The sequence below is a fragment of the Microtus pennsylvanicus genome, chromosome 1, assembly GCF_037038515.1.
Source record: "Microtus pennsylvanicus isolate mMicPen1 chromosome 1, mMicPen1.hap1, whole genome shotgun sequence".
Lineage (NCBI taxonomy): Eukaryota > Metazoa > Chordata > Mammalia > Rodentia > Cricetidae > Microtus > Microtus pennsylvanicus.
In genome coordinates this window covers 3,419,174-3,440,476 of record NC_134579.1, presented here as the reverse complement: position 1 = coordinate 3,440,476, position 21,303 = coordinate 3,419,174, and the positions used below count along the sequence as shown (strand labels likewise).

At 38.9% G+C, this 21,303-nt stretch overlaps 1 protein-coding gene across 1 annotated transcript in view; it reads right to left on the bottom strand.

The window, feature by feature from the left end:
* Nucleotides 1-2,157: 2,157 nt before the first annotated feature.
* Nucleotides 2,158-21,303, bottom strand: part of Pros1 (protein S) — a 68,768-nt gene continuing 49,622 nt past the window's right edge. The window contains exons 11-15 of the mRNA XM_075951256.1: nt 16,629-16,796; nt 15,032-15,200; nt 8,964-9,112; nt 7,187-7,412; nt 2,158-3,423 (exon numbers count right to left, since the gene is read on the bottom strand). Of these exons, the coding sequence (XP_075807371.1) occupies nt 3,263-3,423; nt 7,187-7,412; nt 8,964-9,112; nt 15,032-15,200; nt 16,629-16,796 (873 nt within the window). The 3' untranslated portion in view covers nt 2,158-3,262. The remainder of the gene's footprint in view (nt 3,424-7,186; nt 7,413-8,963; nt 9,113-15,031; nt 15,201-16,628; nt 16,797-21,303) is intronic.

The following is a 21,303-nucleotide window of genomic DNA, read 5'->3' as shown; positions in this document are numbered from 1 at the left end:
GCATGCCACCACCATGAATAATACCACCAGCAGCAGCAACACCAATCATTCGCCTTCATCTTCCTTTCTATCTCTTTCCACAATTATTCAGGTTCACATCTATCCTTCTGTATACTGACACACTCACATATACACAGGTTTCAGGATGGAAGGACAGTGTGGACTGAGGGTTCTGTCCTGCCCAGTCCCTCAGCTGCTCAGTTACAAAGAAATACCCAGAGCTCTACATTAATTATAAACGGATTGGCCTGTTATTCACTCAGGCTTCTTATTAACTCATAACTTATTTTAGCTCATATTTCTTGTCTGTGTTAGCCATGTGGCTTGGTACCTTTTTCAGCGAGGCAGTCACATCTTGTTTCCTCTGTGTCTAGGTGACAACTGCAGACTGAAAATTTCCTCCTCCCAGAATTCTCCTGTTCTTTTTGCCCTGCCTCTACTTCCTGCCTGGATACTTGCCAATCAGCGTGTAATTAAAATTCAAGTGACAGGGTACAGACCATTGTCCCACAGCAGGAGAGGAGGAACGCATAGAGTAAACTGAGAGTAAGTTTGGGTCTACACTTTATACTTCTGGTTTTCCAAGAAAAAAATTCTGATCCTATGAAGCTAATGAGTAGCCTGGGTTGAGGCCTACAAGCTCAATGGTGAACCCAATGAAAGTAGGGATTGACTATCTATGCCTTTTAATCTGTAAAAAAGTAGATTTGAAAGCAAAGGAGGTGAGCATCCAAACTGCCTAGGCTCCCCCAAAGCCAGTAAGTGCAGTAGGATCAAAAACCCACTGTGATTGTTCTTGAGTTCTCAGTAGTCCTCATTGCCCGCTATGTTCAGCTAGTCCGGATTTATCTCATGCTTTTTCAGACCCACGCCAGCTGGCCTTGGTGAGTTCCCGATAGAACATCCCCATTGTCTCAGTGTGTGGGTGCACCCCTCGCGGTCCTGAGTTCCTTGCTCGTGCTCCGTGTCCTTCTGCTCCTGATTTGGACTTGGAGATTTCTGTCTGGGGCGGTCCTTGGGCTTCCCACAAGTCAGGGAACCCTGATTGCTCTTCGAGCAGATGAGGGAGGGGGACTTGATCCGGGGAGGGGGAGGGAAATGGGAGGCGGTTGCGGGGAGGAGGCAGAAATCCTTAATAAATAAATAAATTTAAAAAAAGAACTAAAAAAAGTGCAAAAAAAAAGAAAGCAAAGGAGGGTTTTCATGAACACAATGGAATAAGATACCTGGGTGAAAGCACAGAGGAGACACTTAGAAAGACAGGACTTGTTTATAGGGAAATGTAATAGAAATCAATGTGTGTCCTCATTCACCCAAAAGCCCACTAAGCTTTCAATGGGAACCCAATGGTTATCCTAGTATATAGTATTATTCAATGAGAAGTTTAGAATCTCCAAAATGAAAATTTATTTATTTCCTTTCTTTTCCTTATATTTCTCTATTTTTCTTGTGCCTTCATTTTATTAGCATATTTTAATTAATTAAGCATAATTCTGCATTTCATTGTGGCATTCCATTCATGTATATAATATATTTTGATCATATCTACTATTTTCTTCTTTTGTGTTAAGTGTATTTGTGTACATAGGGGAGGGTTCATACAAATGTGGAATCATAAAATACCTTTCTTGATTCCTCTCCATCATAATTTTTTGAGTTGAACCTTGAGCTAGTTTCTGCTGGATTGATTGCCAGTGAGTCCCTGGAATCTAGCTGTTTCTGCCTATATCCGCTAATGCTGTGGATACAGGACAAGCTACCACACACAGTATTTGATACGTGCAAACTCAGTTTATCATCATGATTGAACAACATGCATTTTATCCACTGAGCCACCTTCTCACTCCCATCTTCTTTTTATACCAGCATAATCAGTAGTCTTTTGCTGTAGTTCATCACTTATTGTACATAATAGGAGAAAACTTACATTCCATAAGTCATCTATACAATGGTCAGTAGGCACTCCGCACTCGGTGTGTGTTACACTTGCTCTTGTTCCCTTTCTGAGCTTTACTCTACAACCGATATAACCATTCGCCAAGTATTGCAGAGTTGCCAGTCTTTCAGCTGGAGTTCTACTATGATAAATGAAGAATCAGATGTACATTATATAATTTTATGCTGTGAATTATTCAAATAAAAACATTACTCAAATACTTTAAAAATACATATAATTTTTATTATTTTTCATGTGGTGTAAAATATCTACAATAAAATAAAATTTAATTTCTCAGACAGCAACAAAATGTCTGATGCATACCTGAAATGATCAATTGAGGAACAACAAAACAGCCTGTCCCTTGCAATGCATTACCAGCAAATGCTTGACAACCTTACCTCCATACTTCTTTCATTACAGAGATAGAACATAACAATTTCCAGAATCCCCATTATCATTATCTTTTTGTTAAAAAACCTACTTGACTTCTCATCACATTTTCAACTTCAACAATCACATTCAAATCATCTAATGTCATTAAAACCCAGAGTACCAGAAAATTATGAATTTCTCTGCGTGTTGACTCTCCTCCCCACCACTAAGGATTGCTGCCTTTCTGATTCAGCCCTGATGTGGTCAAGTTTAGGAGACATGTCCAACCAGTGTCCACACCCCTTCCAGCTTAACCTGATGTCTTTGATAGAAATCAAGGCCTTAGGGGCAGCATCCCAAGGGCTGCTGTCCCCATGAAAATCTGTCCTTGTTCTCTACTTCACTGATGGTGTTGACCCAAGTATAAAGCTAGGAGGAAGAAAAATGAAGCCTGAGCAAGCCGCTTCCCTCTCCAAGGAAATATTTTGGTGTAAAGCTTTGAGACATTCTATTCAACCCAGAATGTTATCAGCTCTGCTGCTGTCATAATGGTGGGGTGGGGAGCAACAAAAAACACAGTGTCTATCTGCAGCTGGTAGTATTTAGCCACACAAGCCTTTGTTGGGGTTTAGCTGATTCGCTTCTGAGAAAAATAGAGATTTAAATGCTACTCCAATGACAGTGAAATCTTACATTTAAAATAACAAACTAAAGCAGTGTGATTTATAGCAAATAAACTGAAATTTAAAGATCTCATGTGCTTCGTTATTTAAATTCTAGACTGCAACAGAAGCAAGACTTTTTAAAACATGATTCATATAACAAAGATCTGAGGGACAAGGTACCACATAATTTCAAACATTGCACATCACAGGTAACACCTGCCAGCTGGTGATAGAGACAGGAGCATAATTACAAGGGAAGGGATATTATAAGCTCAGAAAACAGACTTCAGACGTTATTCTGAGTCTTCCTAACTGACGGACACGAGTGAGCTCTAATGTCATTGTGTTTAGAAACGGCTTCATCCAGATCCAGTTGCACACCGTTGATGTTCACCTCCATGCAGCCACTGTAAAAGGCGTTCAGTGGTGTGGCACTGAAGGAAATATCTGCCAAGAAAGTGTCTGACCATTAGTCTAATACCACTGCATCTTGTTTACAGTTAGAAGAATTACCCAGGTTTCACAATTCCAAACAAATTCTAACCCTATAGGAAAAAACAGCTATTGTGATTCCATTCACCAAATACATGTTATGCTGGGCATGGAACTCAGCATATCATGAGTTGTTCTTATTTCATAAACAGTCATTTCCACCCAAACTAAAGGAAGAAAAGAGCATATGCTTATGATATTCCCCATATACTATAAAATACTATATATCAGTTTCTCTTTAAATTTGAGCAACATTTTCAGTGCCATTAGATCATCTCTTCAACTCTGAATTGTGCCGTAGAAGTCCTTTTTAAATGTCATGACAAAACATGCCTTTTTATAATTTCTGGAACAGAAACAGATTTTTATATTTCCCAAGAAATAGTTTCTGGCTGAGCATAAAAGCAAGTCATAATAAAAGCCTGACTTTTATGTGATAACACTGTCCTACAAAATAACCTTTTGAATTGTTCCTTAGTGAGTCGTTTAAGGTCATTAGGGCCACTGGGCTTTGCCGCGCCTTTCACTCTCATTACCAAGGGTTGTCCTCAGGGCTCATGTCACATCTTGGGTTTCCTAAGAACTGTGGTCCAAGGCACCCACCTCCTTCCTCTCATTTGGCATTTCTCCTTCATGGATTTGAATTCACAGTGAACATTTATTATCTCTTGTTCATCCTTCTCAAAACACATTATGCCAGAAATAGAAATTTCAAAAATTCTTCTTTCAGGTTTGCAATAGAGTGATAAAATTTCTATCAATGAGCTAAAAGCATCTTTTAGGAGTCCCTTTCAAGTATGGCTGATGTCACAAATTATGCATTATTTTATCCACAATGCCATCACTGACAATGACACTAATTTACCTACAGGATACATAAAATATCCATATACTAGATAAACAGAAATTAGTTTTGAAAAAAAATTCAGACTCAATTTCCTCTTAACTTTCATTCATAAAAAAATTTGAACATGATTAGTTTATACTCATAAATATTTCTATTTTGCCTTCTCTCATTTTTTCTCACTTTTTCTTTAAAATCAACTACACTTAGTGTTGCTGCAAATTTTGTATTTTTATGCCTTTAAAATGAATTCATTCTTTGATTTGTTAAAGTTGCAGTCAACTAATTTTTGAATAAATCTCAATACAGAGGTCATTGGTTCATCCAATTTAACTGCATCCATGCTTCCTAATAACTAACCAAGCTGATGACTTGAACTCTGTGGAACTTTTCTACTTATAACCTTTGGAACCCATTTCCTTCCATTCTCCAAAATATTAGAAAGGTGTGTGTGTGTGTGTGTGTGTGTGTGTGTGTGTGTGTGTGTGTACACTGTAAAGATGTGTCTCTGACTAAGGCCGCTGAAGAGCTGAATGGCCAATAGTTATGCAGGAAGAGGTTTGGCAGGATTTTCGGGGAGAGAAAAAAGAGGAGAAATCTAGGCATGCAGGAGACATTAAAGAGATCAGACATATGGTACAGAGTAGCGGTAACGAAGCCACATGGCACAATGTAGATTAATAAAAGCAGAACAATGTACGTTATAAGAGCTAATGAGATAAGCCTAAACTGATGACCGAGCTTTCATAATTAGTGCTCAGTCTTCATGTCATTATTTGCGGGCTGGCGGTCCCAACAAGAAAGTACCACTACTGCAAAGAGCACTGTGTCGGGGACATTAGGCCCTTGAGCATTTAAAGCAATAAAATAAAGGTTATGAATTCAGACATCAAATTCAGAATTGTCCACAGAATAGTCCATAAATAGGACTGGAAAATGCTTCCAAATAACTTTGTGTCTCTCTTTTTGCTTTTAAAGTCAAGGGAGGTGTGAGGGGAACTGAGAGGGGAAGGGAAGGGAAACTGCACTTGGGATGTAAAATAAATTAACAAATTTTTTAAAAAAAGAAAATTAAAAACATGAAAAAAATGAACTGGAATCTTATTCTGGATAAAGAAAATTTGAATATTTTAAAATTTGTCTTCTCCAAATTTAAAATAAAAATTGTTTGGCTTCTAAAAGATTTAAAAAAATGCTGAAGCCAATATCATAGGTACAATATTAAGTAAAACATGAACGTGAGTTTCCTCCAATTTTCCCCATTTTGAATATGCACTCCTACCATGAAAGGATCCATGTCAGATACCTAAAGAGCTATCCTTTAACCTACCTGTTCTTTAATCATGAAATTCTGGTTTTATTTCTGCTTCTTTGGAGTCACTGTATGCAGCTATGCAATCAAGCATGTTACCACCCTAGTCCAGCAGTTTCCTTATTGCTAAGTGACGATAGTAGTTTCCACATCGCTCTTCTAAACATTTAAATAATTGATGCATTTGAGGACCCTGGATGGTGTCCAGACTAGTGTGTGCTTGTCAATGTAGCGTGATTATTAACGCTATTATTACTCTGTCCTCAGATTACTCCACAGCCTCTGAACTCGGGTCAGCTCTACCCATATTTGCTCCCTGACCCGCTCTACTTGTTTATCCAGAATTAAATTTTAAAATTATAATATTTATATGCCACTACTTTGTCTTAAACAGTGTAATGACACCCAGGTCTTTTACAACAAAATCCTAAGCTAAGTCTATTAGTTACCCATTCAGACCTTTTATAGGCTCATCCTGCACTACCTCTTGATCCAGGATGCCTCAGTCATCCTATACTATACTATACTCCTAAGCTGATTGTTGTACCTCTATACAGGGCAGTGCACACTCCTGCCACCTAGTTATATTTGCTTAACCCTGTAAATAGCAAATCTATACTTTACAGAGAGATTCTTCCTGGTCCCCACAACCAAATCAGGTCCTTATTTTCATGTTCTAAATCTGACTTGTAATTTTTCTTCATAGAATTCATGACAATTTTAGTTATTTTGATATCTTCTTGTGAGTTGTTTAATGTCTGCCTCCTAAAATAAATTGTAAAAGTCTCCATTGCAGAGACAATTGCTTGTTGCTTATCTGGGCAAATGGGGTTTTATTATTACTATTATTATTATTGTCATCATTATCATTATTATTATTATTCTCTCATACAGTACATCCCAACGGCCCTCCTCCCTCCACTTCTTCCAGCTCCTCCCACTTCTTCTCTCCCCCAGATCTTCTTAATTGATGAATTAAATATAGAGTGAACAAATATTGGATAAGTGATGGATAAACTAAAGTGTTGAGGTTACAATATTATCATAAGAATTAAATGACATATTCTTTCTGGTATAGAACACCAAATGTAGCAAAAAATCAATTAGTCTCACTTTACCATTAAAAATACACATACCAGCCTAGTCTACAAGAGCTAAGTCCAGGACAGCCACCAGAGCTACACAGAGAAACCCTGTTTCAAAAAAAAAAAAACCAACAACAATAAAAAATATATATATACCGATGAAATGCTGGTATGAGCCTCCAAAACAAGTGTAAAGGATATTAGAAATTTTGTCTTTAAATGTTTTGTTACTAAGATTCCATGTTTAAGATATTATTAATTTGGTCAGATGCGCTAGTGCCTGCCTTTAATTCCAGCACTCAGAATGGAGGGCTAAGTAGATCTTTTAGTTCAAGGCCAGCCTGGTCTACAGTAATAAATTCTAAGGCAGTCAGATCTCTGTAAAAAGACCCTATCTCAATAAAAACAAACAAACAAAGCCAGAGGACATTTGATTTAAAGCACACTTTAAGAAGCAAAGAAAAGGTAAGGAAATACCTGGAATGCCACCCAAATAAGTGGCCACGTTTCCTTTGATTGCGTTGTCCAAGATGGCAAGCTTTTCTTGGAGATCTTTAGAATAGATGGCATCTTTCCTAAGTGTGGTCCACAGTTCTAGGCCATTTCTGTTGACATTGCAGTTTAGCTGGGATTGCTGCTCAGAGCACAGAGGTATGGCCTCTATTCGAGCCACCACTGAATTTTCAACAAATACCAGAATATCCTAAAGAGCAGAACAAAGACTTCATATAAACAAGCACCAAGGGCAAAGCCACTTAATTAATTAATTAAGATGTAAATGTTTACTGGCCTCTGAAGATTAAGTTAAATCAGCTGAGTTATATCATCAAATAAAGGAAACTTATGTGCTGTGCCTCAGGAATACTTATGTATACAAGTCTCCCGAATTTCAAAAGTTACCTATGAAAAGGAAGGGAGCACTTTGTGTTGGGGAAAAATCAGAGTTCTTTAGAATGCTTCAAAGTAGAAAATGTCCGGGTCATTCAAGTAATCACACAGCCCAAGAACAATGTGGACAAAAAAAAAAGAGAGACCAGGCATTGGGAGCAATAGTTACAGTAGGTACAGGGAGAGACTCAAAAAAAAAAAAGTGTTTTTTTATTTTGCTGCTGGCAATTTCAAAGGTTTCAACTTGCTGAGGGCGACCTCTTCTGCTAACTTAGAGATGATAAAGAGGAAATACACAAAGTAAGGCAGAAAAAAATAAAACAAAAAATGGAGAGAGATGCTATGACGGTTCCCAGAGAGTAAATGTAGTCTGCAATTGCCTCTCGGGTTGAGATCCTAAAAGGAGTGAAAATTCTGTGCTTCCCAGCTCTGGATAACTTGAGGAAATCTTTAACTTTACAAACATTCCCATCCTGAATTCATCAAATCAGAAGGCCGAGTCAGGCATTTCGGTGCATTCTTTAATCCCAGCACTTGGGAGGCAGTAGCAAATGGATTTCAGTGAGCTTGTGACCAGCCTGGTCTACATAGTGAGTTCTAGGACAGCCAGGGATACACAGGGAGACTGGGAATGGGGTGAGGCGGGACAGGGATGATGTGTAGAGGTGTTACAGAACAGAAACTCACAACAAATTACACTCTAATTTGCAAGATGAATCCCACCTTTTTGTTTATTACATTGCAAACAAAAAATCCAATCTTGGCATAAACAAGCTGTCTGCAAAAACTTGCAAGAGTGCACAGAGCAGGAACTGGGAGGAGGTGTTAGCAATCAGCACTACTAGAGATTGGAATGGCATGGATCTCCTGAATAAGTTTGTGTTTCTATCTAAGACTTTCCTGTTCTTCTTCATTCTAAATTGGAGTCAGTAGGAAGAAATTAAGGGGAATGGTTTCAGTTTTCTCTTGTTTTCCTGATTTACTTGTGGGGTAAAAGACAAAAGTGCAAGAGAGAACAATTACAACTGTACAGAAAGCAGCTGAGAGCAGACTGTTATCACATCCCTGTTTTGTACACAGATAAGTCCCCATAATATTTCACAGATTCTGAACCTGGGTAGATAGATTTGTATGCCCTCTATGATGTCTCCTAGCAATCTGAATATGTGTGTTATGCCCAAAGTAACCTGTTCATGACTTTTCCATCCATGGTAGCCCATGCATGAGTCTACCAAACCATAGCTCTAGATGCAAAGGCTTCTCAATACACCAATATCTTTTCCTTCCAGAACTTGGATATCAGCTGACAAGTCAGGAAAAAAAGTCAAACAAAAGAGAGGTTCAATTATATTGGGAATAAGGTTACCTGAGAATTTTCAGAGCTGGAGTCCAACAAGGACAAGGCAAAGGGCACTGTGTCTCCAGAAACCAAGGCAAGCATAATTCCAGTGCCAGTGGATGGACGGATATTCAAGGTCATATTTATTTGCCAACCCTCTGCATTGGTTACATTATCTATTAAAATAATAAACAGAGTGGGAAAGAAAGTAATCATAGTAATTTTAACAGTGAAAATAGTAATTATCAATTGTTATAATCTGATTAATATTCAATGAAACTTTGTGAAATACTGAAGACTTTTATGCCTTTTCTCAATGGAAAAAAAAAACAGAACAGGTTTGCTTTATTTTCAAGTACAACTAGAGTCTCCGCATTTTCATTCCTCCAAGAGGAAAATTCTGGACTGTATATTAAGGGACATTCCAAACCTCTCCTGTTTTCTCTTTCTCTCTCTCTTTATGCCTCTCTTGCAAATTCACCAGTGTTCGGGCCTCAGAGTGTTCAGATCTTCCAGGACACATTAGAAGGAAGGTCAACAGATTCACTGAATTCTTATTGATATAAAAGTCATCAAGCTCCCCCATTATTACTCAGTTCTCCAACAATGAGAGGGGGAAATATGTTCTCTATAAAGGGAGAGAAGATAATCTGGTAGCCGAGAAATACCATGCAGTCCACTTATGCTCAGTGATATTCTTGCTTTAACATTTTTCATCTTTTAAATTACTAAGCTAGCTATCTCCCAAAATGGAGCCCAGGAAAAGGAGGTATGTGTCTCGATCATCACTTTGGTTTTCATAGCAGATAATGAATATTCACTGAATTTATGTTTTCAAAGTACAGGCATTCATCCCTAATTACAATCATGTAATGGAGACATACATGACCGTGTTCACCTAAGATTATGTCTCCTAGTGAAGTTATAGTCGGCTTTCTTTACATAAGTCTATTCTGTGATGTTCACCAAATGATGAAATTGCCCAGTGACACAGTGATAATTAGCTTTAATCATCAACTTGACATAACATGGAATTAACTGGGAGAAAATTCTTAATGAACGGTTGTCTACATTGAGTTGTCCTGTGGGCATGTCTATAGGGAGTTGTCCCAGGTAAGTTAAATAATGCAGAAAGACACAGTCCAGTACTGGTGGCAGCATTCCCTACACCGATTGTCCTAAACTGTGTAAGAGCGGAAAGACTGAGCTGAGCACGAACAAACAAACAAGTGAGCACGCCTGCGTTCTTTCCTCTCTAGTCTTTTATTTATTTATTTATTTATTATGCACACACTATTCTGTTTGCATATATGTCTGTAGGCCAGAAGAGGACACCAGCCCTCATTACAGATGGTTGTGAGCCACCATGTGGTTGCTGGGAATCGAACTCGGGTCCTTTGGAAGAGCACACAATGCTCTTAACCACTGAGCCATCTCTCCAGCCCCCTCTCTCTTGTCTTGAATATGGGTGTGACTAGCTATTTTAAGTCCCAGCCTCTGTAACTTCCCCAGTAGGACCTGACACTGTAAGCTGAAATAAATCCCTTTCTCCTCTAAATTGTTTTTGGAAATGAAACCAGGACAGGCACATTTTTCAGAACATAGTCACTTGTTAAGGTTCACAAATTACTTAGCCTCACGTACTTTTAAAAAGTAGTTTATAATATAAATGAAGTCTTCATCTATTATGAAGGAATAAGCAACAAATTTCATGTCCCACTTGGAGTCTTTGAAAGGGTATACATGAATGAATAAATGCTTTCCTCTTGGCTAGATGTGCTTCTATTTAGCTGCATATACTGAGACTGCACTTCTCATTACAACTGTTATGCAGTGAAGCATGAGGGTTTCTATTAATTGAAATTGGGGTTCAATCTGAAGATCTGAAAACCAAAGCAGCCAGCCATTGGCTCTTACCTCCATCTCAATTCCAAAATGGCTATCCTGCCTCCAAGAATCTCAGAATGAGACTGTCTGAGAGCTGTTTCCTCCCATTTTAGAATCTTTTCTGGTTCTGGGATTAAGGCATGCATCACTGAGATTAAAGCCATGCACTATCCGGTTTCTATAGCAACTAGTGTGGCTAATGAGATTAAAGGTGTGTGCTACCATGCCTGGTAGTAATGCTAACCAGTGGGGCTGTTTTACTCTCTGATCTTCAGGCAAGCTTTATTTATGAAACTACAGCTGAAATGCTACTACAAGCCAGGTGGTGGTGGCGCACGCCTTTAATCCCAGCACTTGGGAGGCAGAGGCGGGTGGATCTCTGTGAGTTCGAGGCCAGCCTAGTCTACAAGAGCTAGTTCCAGGACAGACTCCAAAGCTACAGAGGAAAAATCTGTCTCGAAAAAACAAAACAAAACAAAAATTAAGCAAAGGATATTAAATTCATACTAAAATGAATACTAAAGTGTGTGGAAGTTATAACATTAAATATTGATTATGAAGTTAAGTCATTTTCAAACTTTCCACAAAATAATTTATTAGCTACAATGTAACTTATTTTAATATCTTTCCCTGGAAATTTCCTCCAGGAAGGGACTCTTCAGGAATCATTGCTGCTTTGCTTTTTCACTGTAAAGCCAAACAATAATGTGAGCTGGAAGCCAGAGTTCACAGACAGTCCCAGAATTACAATTATGACAACTGCAAACAGGTCCTGCTCCTGCAGATGAGCCAGGGATGAAACAGAAAGAGCCTACCTGTCCCTGGGGCATCAGCGAGGTTAAAGCACTGTCAAACTGGACCTGGAATATAGTATGTCTAACAAGCACAAGGTTAATATCAAGAAAACTCAGTTAATATCATTATTAATGTCAAAAATAATTTGCATTCTTATTGGAAAGATTCTTTCTGATTCTCATCTCCCTTTAAATAAGCAAGTTTTTGAAGGATGGACCATTTGACCTCTAGTTGGGAGCTGGTGAGCTCTCTTTACACCCTTCCTGCATTGAACAAAAGGTCTGTCACTCCAGCCAGACAAAGCTCATGCCAGCACCAGCTATTTCCAACACTCTGTAGACACTGGGAGATAATTACACAACACGTGGAGCTAATTGCTCAGCTCTGGTAGGGAGAGTCTCTCAGCCAAGGCTGCTTTGCTATCACAGCCCTCACTGAACTCTAGATGACCCTACGATGATTTCCACTTAGATGAGAGCAAGGGCAGGGGCACTGACCCTGGTAGCCTAGCAGAGAGCCTTAGAAGGCCAATAAAAGGCCAGCTAAAGAGACAGTACCGTGATTGGTGGGAAGGCCCCTACTGCGGCTGGAAAAGCAGGCTGTTTGGTTCATTGTGCCACCACCCCTGGTGTTGAAGCAGCAGGACTAGCTAAAGGCTTCCCTGAAGTGGCCTTTTCTTGCTTACTTTTACCAGTGTGGGCTGTGTTGGTAATATGGATAAAGAAGCAGTACGAACAACATCAAGGAAGTGAGATAGAGGTGGTGGAATTACAGTGGCGATAGGAACAACAGACGAGTTGCCAGCAGGCTTAGGTGGCAAAGCAGCAAGGCAATCAGCTGCTTGACAGCTGGAGAAGCAGCTGAACAACGCAAGAGTAGCCAGGGCAGGAACATGCAGTGGCAGGAGCAGAGAGAGTAGAGAACTGAAGAAGAAGGTTAGAGAGCTGTAAAGAGCCAGAGAAGCAGGCCACGGTTAGCACAGAAGGTGTAAAAGGTGCTAAGCCTTTAAGGCCAAGGGGTCCCAGATACCCCAGCACAAGGAACTGATGTGAGATTCCCCTCTGTATGCTACGAATGCCAATGGTGAATAAAGAAACTGCCTTGGCCTGTTGATTGCACAGAACTTAGATAGGCGGGGAAAACTAAACTGAATGCTGGGAGAAAAAAGGCAGAGTCAGAAAAAAGCCATGAAGCTGCCACTAAAGACTGACGTGCTGAACTTTGCTGGTAGGCCATGAGCTCGTGGTGATGCACAGATTAATGGAGATGGGTTAAATTAAGATGTACGAGTTAGCCAATAAGAAGCTAGAGCTAATGAACCAAGCAGTGATTTAAATAAAATAGTTTCTGTGTGATTATTTCAGAGCTGAGCAGCCAGGAACCAACAAGCAGCCTTATTACTACAAGGAACTATATAACATCAGCTGCTGCTTAGTGCTATAGAATTTCACCTTCCTGGACCATGATTACAGAACTGCAGGGCCTAGTTCTCAAAGCCTACAGAAGAATTGTAGCACTAAATGGTTGCTACCTTCTGCCACTCCTGTTGCCCTCCCAGGCCACCACTTACTATTGTCAGACATTAAAGAATATAAAGCATCCAAGGACCAGGACATGGGGACCTTCTCATTGCCCACCGTTAATTTCTATGGAGGCAGAGCAAAAACCTCAGCTGCTAGGTGGCTAACAGGGTCAGTGTCCTGAGTACCTGCCTTATTCTAAGTTAAAGTTGATCAATGACCTACCCACCACAGAGACTGAACTTTGACTTCTCAGGTCCAGACAGTCTGCACAAGTTTGAATTCCTAATTTGCACAAAAGGACCTGGACAGGTACTGTAGACAAGAATCTTTCCTACATCAATACACCTATTCTTTTGTTCCAAAGGCTGCAACCTGACTCACTGATGGTCCTAACTGCATCTTCCATCCAACTCAAGGAAATAGCCTGAAAAAAAGCAGTGCCTCTTCCCCTGAGGGTTCAGACTCCTGTCTACTGTTGCCGGACATGAGAACCTTAGGTCACACAGTCATCACCACTGATATTTGGGAAAGTAGTCAACTTAGGTAGAAACAAGGAAAATCATATCTAAAACTATAGCATTTCAATCTTATCTATCAGATTAGAAACCTATCTTGAGCATAAACTTTCTGCTTTTAGGAAGAGTAGCAATTAATAACCTTTAGAAGAGAATGTATGTTAACAGCCCTATGTTAATTTTAATTATATATCTGGAGGACCTTTGATGGAGGAAATCTAATGCTAAAATTCTCTAATACACAGGATGTACACTCAGGCATATTCACAGCACATTAGTTAGAAAGGTATATTCAGGCTTCACTGGGAACCCAATCTGATATGACTTATGGTTCTATTTACAAAAAACAAACAAAAAATCACATGCACACACAAAATCAAAACCTAATCTCAGGTAACCAGACCCTCATCAAACAGAAACTTGAATTGTATTGGCATATTTTCCAAAGGTACTAAATAATAGTATGTGAAACTAGATAATATATTTTAACAAGAGATTGATTTGGCTCACAGTTGTAGAAACTAAACATCTAAATAGCATGATGACAACTCTTGTGAGGCTTAAAGTAGGGAATAATCTCAGGAGAGGAAATGAATCCAGGGACCAAAGTCCCTCACAAAAGGATTCTTCTTTATAAATCTTACCCCTCAAGTACTAATTCTATAAATGTCTCAGATTCCCATTAAATTGACCAATATCCCTCCAGACCCATGTCAATAAGGGCTTAGTCAAGGGCAAGTGTGCTTGTTTCCAGACACATATAAAATTCATTTCAGTCTCTGCTATTCCTTGTAAAAAAAAAAAAAACAACCCACCCCTAAACCAAAACATTACAGAACACACAAAGACACTCGAGAAAACAAGAAAACAACATACAAGTAGAGAAACAACACGACCAAGCTCACATGAACTCAGATAGATGCTGCAATTTAAAATTAGTATTGCAAGTATGCAGAAGGCTTAGGATGAGCTACACAACATAATACGTAGGAGATGTATATTTCATAAATACAAATAAATAGGCAATTTCAACAGAGACAAAAATGTTAACACAGATCAACACAAATGATAGAAATCAAAACCAATGTTTTCTATGCATTGATTAGTGAACCCAAACAGACTGCAAAAGTAGTGAACTTTTTAAAAAAGGTCGATTGAATCTACCCCCAATGAATAAAGCTCTATGCCATTAAACCTTAAATAAGCATATTTACCGGTCTATACATTTTTTTCCTAAAATACCTGAAATTTTTATAAGTATTTAACCACACAAAGAAAACAATGCCTGTCATAACAGCTACTCACTTGGTGATGCTAATAGAATAAATCATTTAATGGCTAGTGAGAAACGAGAAACATAACAGGAATCACTTACTATAATCTATGTTGAACTGAGCAATCCCAGAACCCGGGTAGTAGGAGCCCTTCTCCACTGTGAGGAAGCAGTGTTTATTCTGCTTCCCTTGAATAATTTCCTTTGCACCTAACGCTCCTTGTTTCATCAAATTCCAGCCTCGTATACATCCATCCAGACGAGGATTAATCTAGACAATAAGATGTAAATCAAGGAGTACATTTCAAACTTACATAGGAAATATAAATAGCTTTAATTGATTCTTAGTATAGGTTGCATTTAGGTGGAAAATCCTTTCTTTGATAGCTTATTAAAATACTTTTAATTAGATCTGATTGTTTTCTTTTCGATACATGGTACTTTTCAATCAAATGAGACTATGCCATCAAAGGCCTCCAGTGGGCTCCTGTAACACAAATAATAAAAACCCAGAGACAGATATTGGGGTTCAACCTGAAGATCAGGAAAGCAAAGCAGTCAGCCACTGACTCGTACCTCTGCCTCAGACCAAAATGGTGATCCTGTCTTCATTCACGAATCCTCAGAAGGAAACTGTGTCTGAGAGCTGTCTCCTCCCACTTTGTATTTGTATTTGTGTTTACAATGTAGGTTTATCTGCCAACGCAGACACTACTCCTCTTCAGGAACAAGAGGCTTGTGTTTTCTAGGCCTCACCAAAGCATCCAACCAGCTTGAAAGTTCATGGTAGCCATTTTAGAAATGGTTGATTCTTCTTGAATAATTTACTTTCCCATTGAAGTATGTAATTCATAAATCTCAAAAATTGGAATATTTGTTTTGGTATGGTTTAACTAATCCAATAGTAATTTATTAAAAGTTAAAAAACACTTTGAGTTGTGATGAGAGAAAGGTAGATAGATATGAAGTAGTAACTATTTAAGTTAGACCAAACAGGTCATCTGGCAGGGCCATGAATTCAGATGACTTTCCTGTTTTAGTTTTTCAAGACAAGATTTCTCTTTGTAGCCCTGACCATTCTGGAACTTACTCTGTAGACCAGACTGTTCTCAAACTCAAAGAGCCACCTGCTTCTGCCTCCTGAGTGCTGGTGAGGTGACATTTAGTAAATTCTTCAAAGAGTGAGGGATTTCTTCAACTCTGTTCAGTGGTTATTTGACAAGCATTGTATTCAGAACATTGTATTCATCTGTTGTCACTAACATTTCTTATAATATGTTCTATCCTCTCTCTGTGTTACTCTTAACTTCCAAATTTAGGTCTTAAAATAAATCTGAGAAAGATGTTGGCTTCTACAATATATCTATGCTTTGAGGGTTAGATTATGTTTTTGTACACTTAATGGCTGAGTGTAGAATATTACAGCGTAAACACTGATATGACAACTTGAGAATTTAACAAACCCACTGCTAAACGAGCAATACTGCAATTTAAATAGACACGAAACCACAGTGATCATTTTCTTATTTCCTTACTATAATTTCAGTGGTTTAAAGTTCTTCTCCCATGTCCAATACAAATTATCACACTTGCTATATTTAGCACAATGACTTCTATGGAATGTCATGAAAACACATCTTTAATCCTATGGCAGACAAAGGAATTCACCCAAGATGAATGGCACGAGCTGCGCCATTACCGGTTTAATGAGCGCACTTTCCACTTTCCGAGGTAATCCTGCAAAGTATATTTTGATGTCCAGAAATCCATCTGTAAGTTTAAAAAGGCTCCCAAGTTTATTTATGTTCATCACAGCTTCTTTGGCTATTTTAATGCTCACACTGTCATCTAATTCTTCCACCGACACCTACAATTAAAAACACAAAACAAACATCACTGCATGGCTATTTGAGATAGCTGAAAAATCTTATTATTCCATTAAATAATTTTCTATAGCAATCAATTTAGTAAAAAATTTTAGTTTGTGATAAAGATTCGTTTTAGGTAATAGAACTTGATTCCAAAAGTAGATCTCATTTTATTGTTTAAAATCATGAGCATTTTAACATTCAGTTATAATCTACATTTTTAACCCGTTTACTCTGTTTTAGAGTTTCTGTTGCTTTGAAGCGACACCATGACCACAGTAAAACTTTCTTTTTCTTTTTATTCATTTTTTAATTTATTTTATATACCAACCACAGTTTTCCCTCCCTCCTCTCCTCTCCCCCACTGCCTCCCTTCAACCTTCTCCCCCATCCTCTCCTCCTCCCTCTCTATTCAGATGGGGTGAGGCCCCCACATGGGATCAACAAAGCATGGCACATCAAGTTGAGGCAGGACCAAGCTCCTGCCCGCTGCATCAAGGCTGCACAAGGCATCCCACTGTAGGGAAGAGGTTCCAAAGGGCCAGCTCATGCATCAGGAAAAGGTTTTGGTCCCACCGCTAGAGGCCCCACAAAAGACTAAACTATAAAACTGTCACCCAAAAGCAGAGGACCTGGGTTGATACCATGCTGGCTACCTAACTGTCTGTCCAGAGTCCATGAGCTCCCACAAGCTCAGGTCTACCGTCTCTGTGGTTTTCCCCATCATGATCTTGACCCCACCTTTGCTCATAAGCCCATCCACCCTCTCTTCCACTGGACTACCTAGTTTGGCACAGTGCTTATCTGGACCATAGCAACTCTTATAAGGAAAACATTTAATTGAGGTGGTAGCTGTCAATTTCAGAGGGTTAGTCAATTATCATCATGGAAGGGAGAATGTTGGCATGCAGGCAGGCATGGTTTTGGCTACATCTTGATCAAAAGGCAACAAGAAGTGGACTGTTTGTCACACTGAGCAAAATTTGAACAGAAGAGACCTCAAGGCCTATCCCCAGGCGACACACTTCCTCCATAAAGGCCACACCTCCTAATAGCACACCACTTCCTTTGGGGTCTATTTTTTTTTCAATCCACCACAATGTCATAAAGTAAAATTTCAAAACTAAAGGTAAAGCTCTTTACCTGAGGAAATTTTAAGTACTCTTACTTTGCAACCAATGCATTATACATACAGAATCTATAAAATAGTAAATTTATAATATTAGTTATAAGAAATCAGTAATGTCCAGCATTCTGTGCAACACATACAAACTGTATTTTTTTCAAAATCTGAAATTAGTTCTTAGACATCAAATCATTGTAAATAAATTAAGAATTTTTAAAGGAACTTTGGTTTTCAAAAAAATGGTTCAAACTGGCAGTATGCATGACTAAAAAGTCATCCTACATAATCAGAAGACGGTGACTGCAATTGCCTCACATAAGATTGCCACACGCATGATGCAAAGGCTTACTAATCAATAACAGAAAGCAAGCAATAGCAATGTAAACACTGTAATATGTACACTTATCCCCTTTCTCTTTGACCAGTATTGATTCCTTGGGAACAAAGTACAAGTCACTCGAATCCTTTAGTTGTCCTGCATCTCTGATACAAGCAACATATGACTATATCAGTGTGTAAACCACATCTATATTTTCAAGATTTGATTTAGTATTTCTGTGTTTTAAAAACAGTTTGGTCATAATTCAAGACACATGCTTCCAACTCATGTACCTGCACATGAGACCCCTTTAAGCAAAACTTTACTTGTATAAGCTGGGCTCACTTGTAATTATGGTTATACCCTGCTTATATCTGTGGATTCGTGTTACTAAAGTGAATACCAATTAGTAAACACTAACATATGTTTGAGTGAAGGCTTACCATAAAAAAATGTGCCAAGACTGCATCCACTTTTCCACATCCTGCTACGAGAACCCCAAGCAGTTCTCTGCAATGGGGTAGTACAATCTACCCCATCCCAGTTCACTGCAATGGGCTCACAGTCCCTGCCCTACTCTCTACTGACTGGTTTCCAAAAAGCCCTCATATTCTGATCAGAACTATTCTTTAAAATGTAAATTACATTCTGTCACTTCTCAAAACTATCCAAGGACTTCCCACATAGCATAACATCCAAGTCTTCCCTGGGGTCCCCAAAGGCCTTTATCCAGACCTCGGTTCTGACTTCATTTTAAAAATAGTTTAAAACTATTCTTCTCTCCCGTTCCAATGCATCAACACTCATCTTTGCGCTGTTCATCAAACACACCAAATGTCCTCCTCCATGAGACATGGAACTTGCTGTTTACTTTGCAAAGATTCACCTGATAATCTCACCCACATTTTTCATGGCTTGTTCTCTCAAGCCCCTTCTCGGATGTAACCCTATCAGAATCACCTTTTCAGTTTCACACGGTCACTGACCGTGTGCACACTCAGTGTTACGCCTTGCCTGGCTTTCCTTTGCTTTCATAGGATCAATGAGCACCTGAAATAATTTATCTGCAGTTTGCCACTCAGTGTTAGAATGTAAGCTTCATGTGGCCAATGAGTGCTGCATTCATCATTGGACCCTTACTTGGCAGAATAAGGATCAGCAAATGTAGGGCTCAGTAGATATTTGTTGAATGAGTTGCAGAACCAGTATTTGGATCATACAAAATAAGTGACAAAAATCACTTATAAGGTATGATAATTTCCTTGACTTTTAGCATGGTAACTGCTTAATCACTGCACAGCCTATAGAATAAAACAATTCTGAATCATGTGTTTTATATTTAAATTATTATTTTTAAAATATATTTTGAAAATTTAAAATACTTCAAAATTAAGGAAGCCAATGCTATCAAATAAATGTTCAGTTTATAGTGTAATTTAAGTGAGCACTTTTCAGTTAAAGTGACACACGAGCGTGAGGACCCGACACACAGCCATTTACTATGATGTGCATCAATAATCCCAGTGCTGGGAGACAGCGACAGACAGATGCCTTGAATTCACTGGACAGTTAGTCTTGCCAAGGCAGTGAGCTCCAGGTGAGAGACCCTATCTCAAATATTTAAGGTGGAAAGCAAGAGGAAGACACTAAACCTCAGACTAAGCACATACACACAGGTGTGCTTATACACACACACACATACACGTACATGCACACGCTATATAAATCTTATATAGGGCAATTTAAATTAAACCATAAACACATCACTAAATACGAGTTTACCAATGAACATAAATACTGAATATAAAACCTGGAAGTGAAAGTTCTTCTTGTCATCCTACATTCTTACCTCGAAAAGCCCCACATTCTCAGGTGGAAACTCTTGAAATAGCTGAGGAATGCCGATCAAACCAATGGCTCTCCCACACTTCTCCCCACTATCAACAAAGCTTAATCTTTTCTCCAAGCAAAGTCTCATTTTTGGCTGAACTGATTAAAAACATGACCTCAATTATTAATAGAAACCAAACTTAAAGGAATTGTATGAAAATATTAAAGTACTCTGGTTGCTAAATGCCTAAGTGTATGTTCTTTGTTCAGAATTGGCTAGTTATTTATAAAACCTACATTTAAAATTGAATTAACCTTTCGGTGTTGTTATGACATACATTTCTCTAATTGAAAAACTAATTGCTGGGAGGTAGCGGCGCACACCTTTAATCCGAAACTTGGGAGACAAAGGCAGGTAGATCTCTGGCTACAGAAAGAAGCCCTGTCTCAAAAAAAATAAAAATAAAAACAACAACAAAAAGCCTCATAACAACTAAGAGTGATTTCCTTTGATCAGAGATGTCTTCACATTAATTTATGCCTGCTAATGATTCCTGACTTAGAGAGGAGATCCAATATTCATCCCCCCCCCATGTGGGAGTGTCATATATCAATCTGTTGATTTCATTGGTTAAGCAATAAAGAAACTGCTTGGCCCTGATAGGTTAAAACATAGGTGGGAGGAGTAAACAGAACAGAATGCTGGGAGGAAGAGGAAGTGAGCTCAGACTTGACAGCTCTGCTCTCTGGAGCAGAGACGCCATGCTCCCCTCTCCCAGGCAGACGCACGCGATGAAGCTCTGACCCAGGATGGATGTAGGCTAGAATCTTCCCGATAAGACCGGTGCTACACAGATGATTAGAAATGGGCTAAATTAATATGTGAGAATTAGCCTAGAAGAGGCTAGATAGAAATGGGCCAAGCAGTGTTTAAATGAATACAGTTTGTGTGTTGTTATTTCGGGGCATAAGCTAGTGAGGTGGCCGGGGTGCTGGGGACGCAGCCCCGCTGCTCATATTACAACACCCCCTAAAAAACTGCTACTGAACATGGAAACTTGACAACAGAGTGGCTCAAATAAGCAACTTGAACAATCTTTCAAGTGGCTACTGGGACTAACAGTGCATAGAATGCAGTTCATGTAACATTGGGTGATCCAACATAATTTGGTTTGACAATCAGGTTATAATTTAACAAAAAGTGCATCAAAGAGATAACTTTAAAATCCCA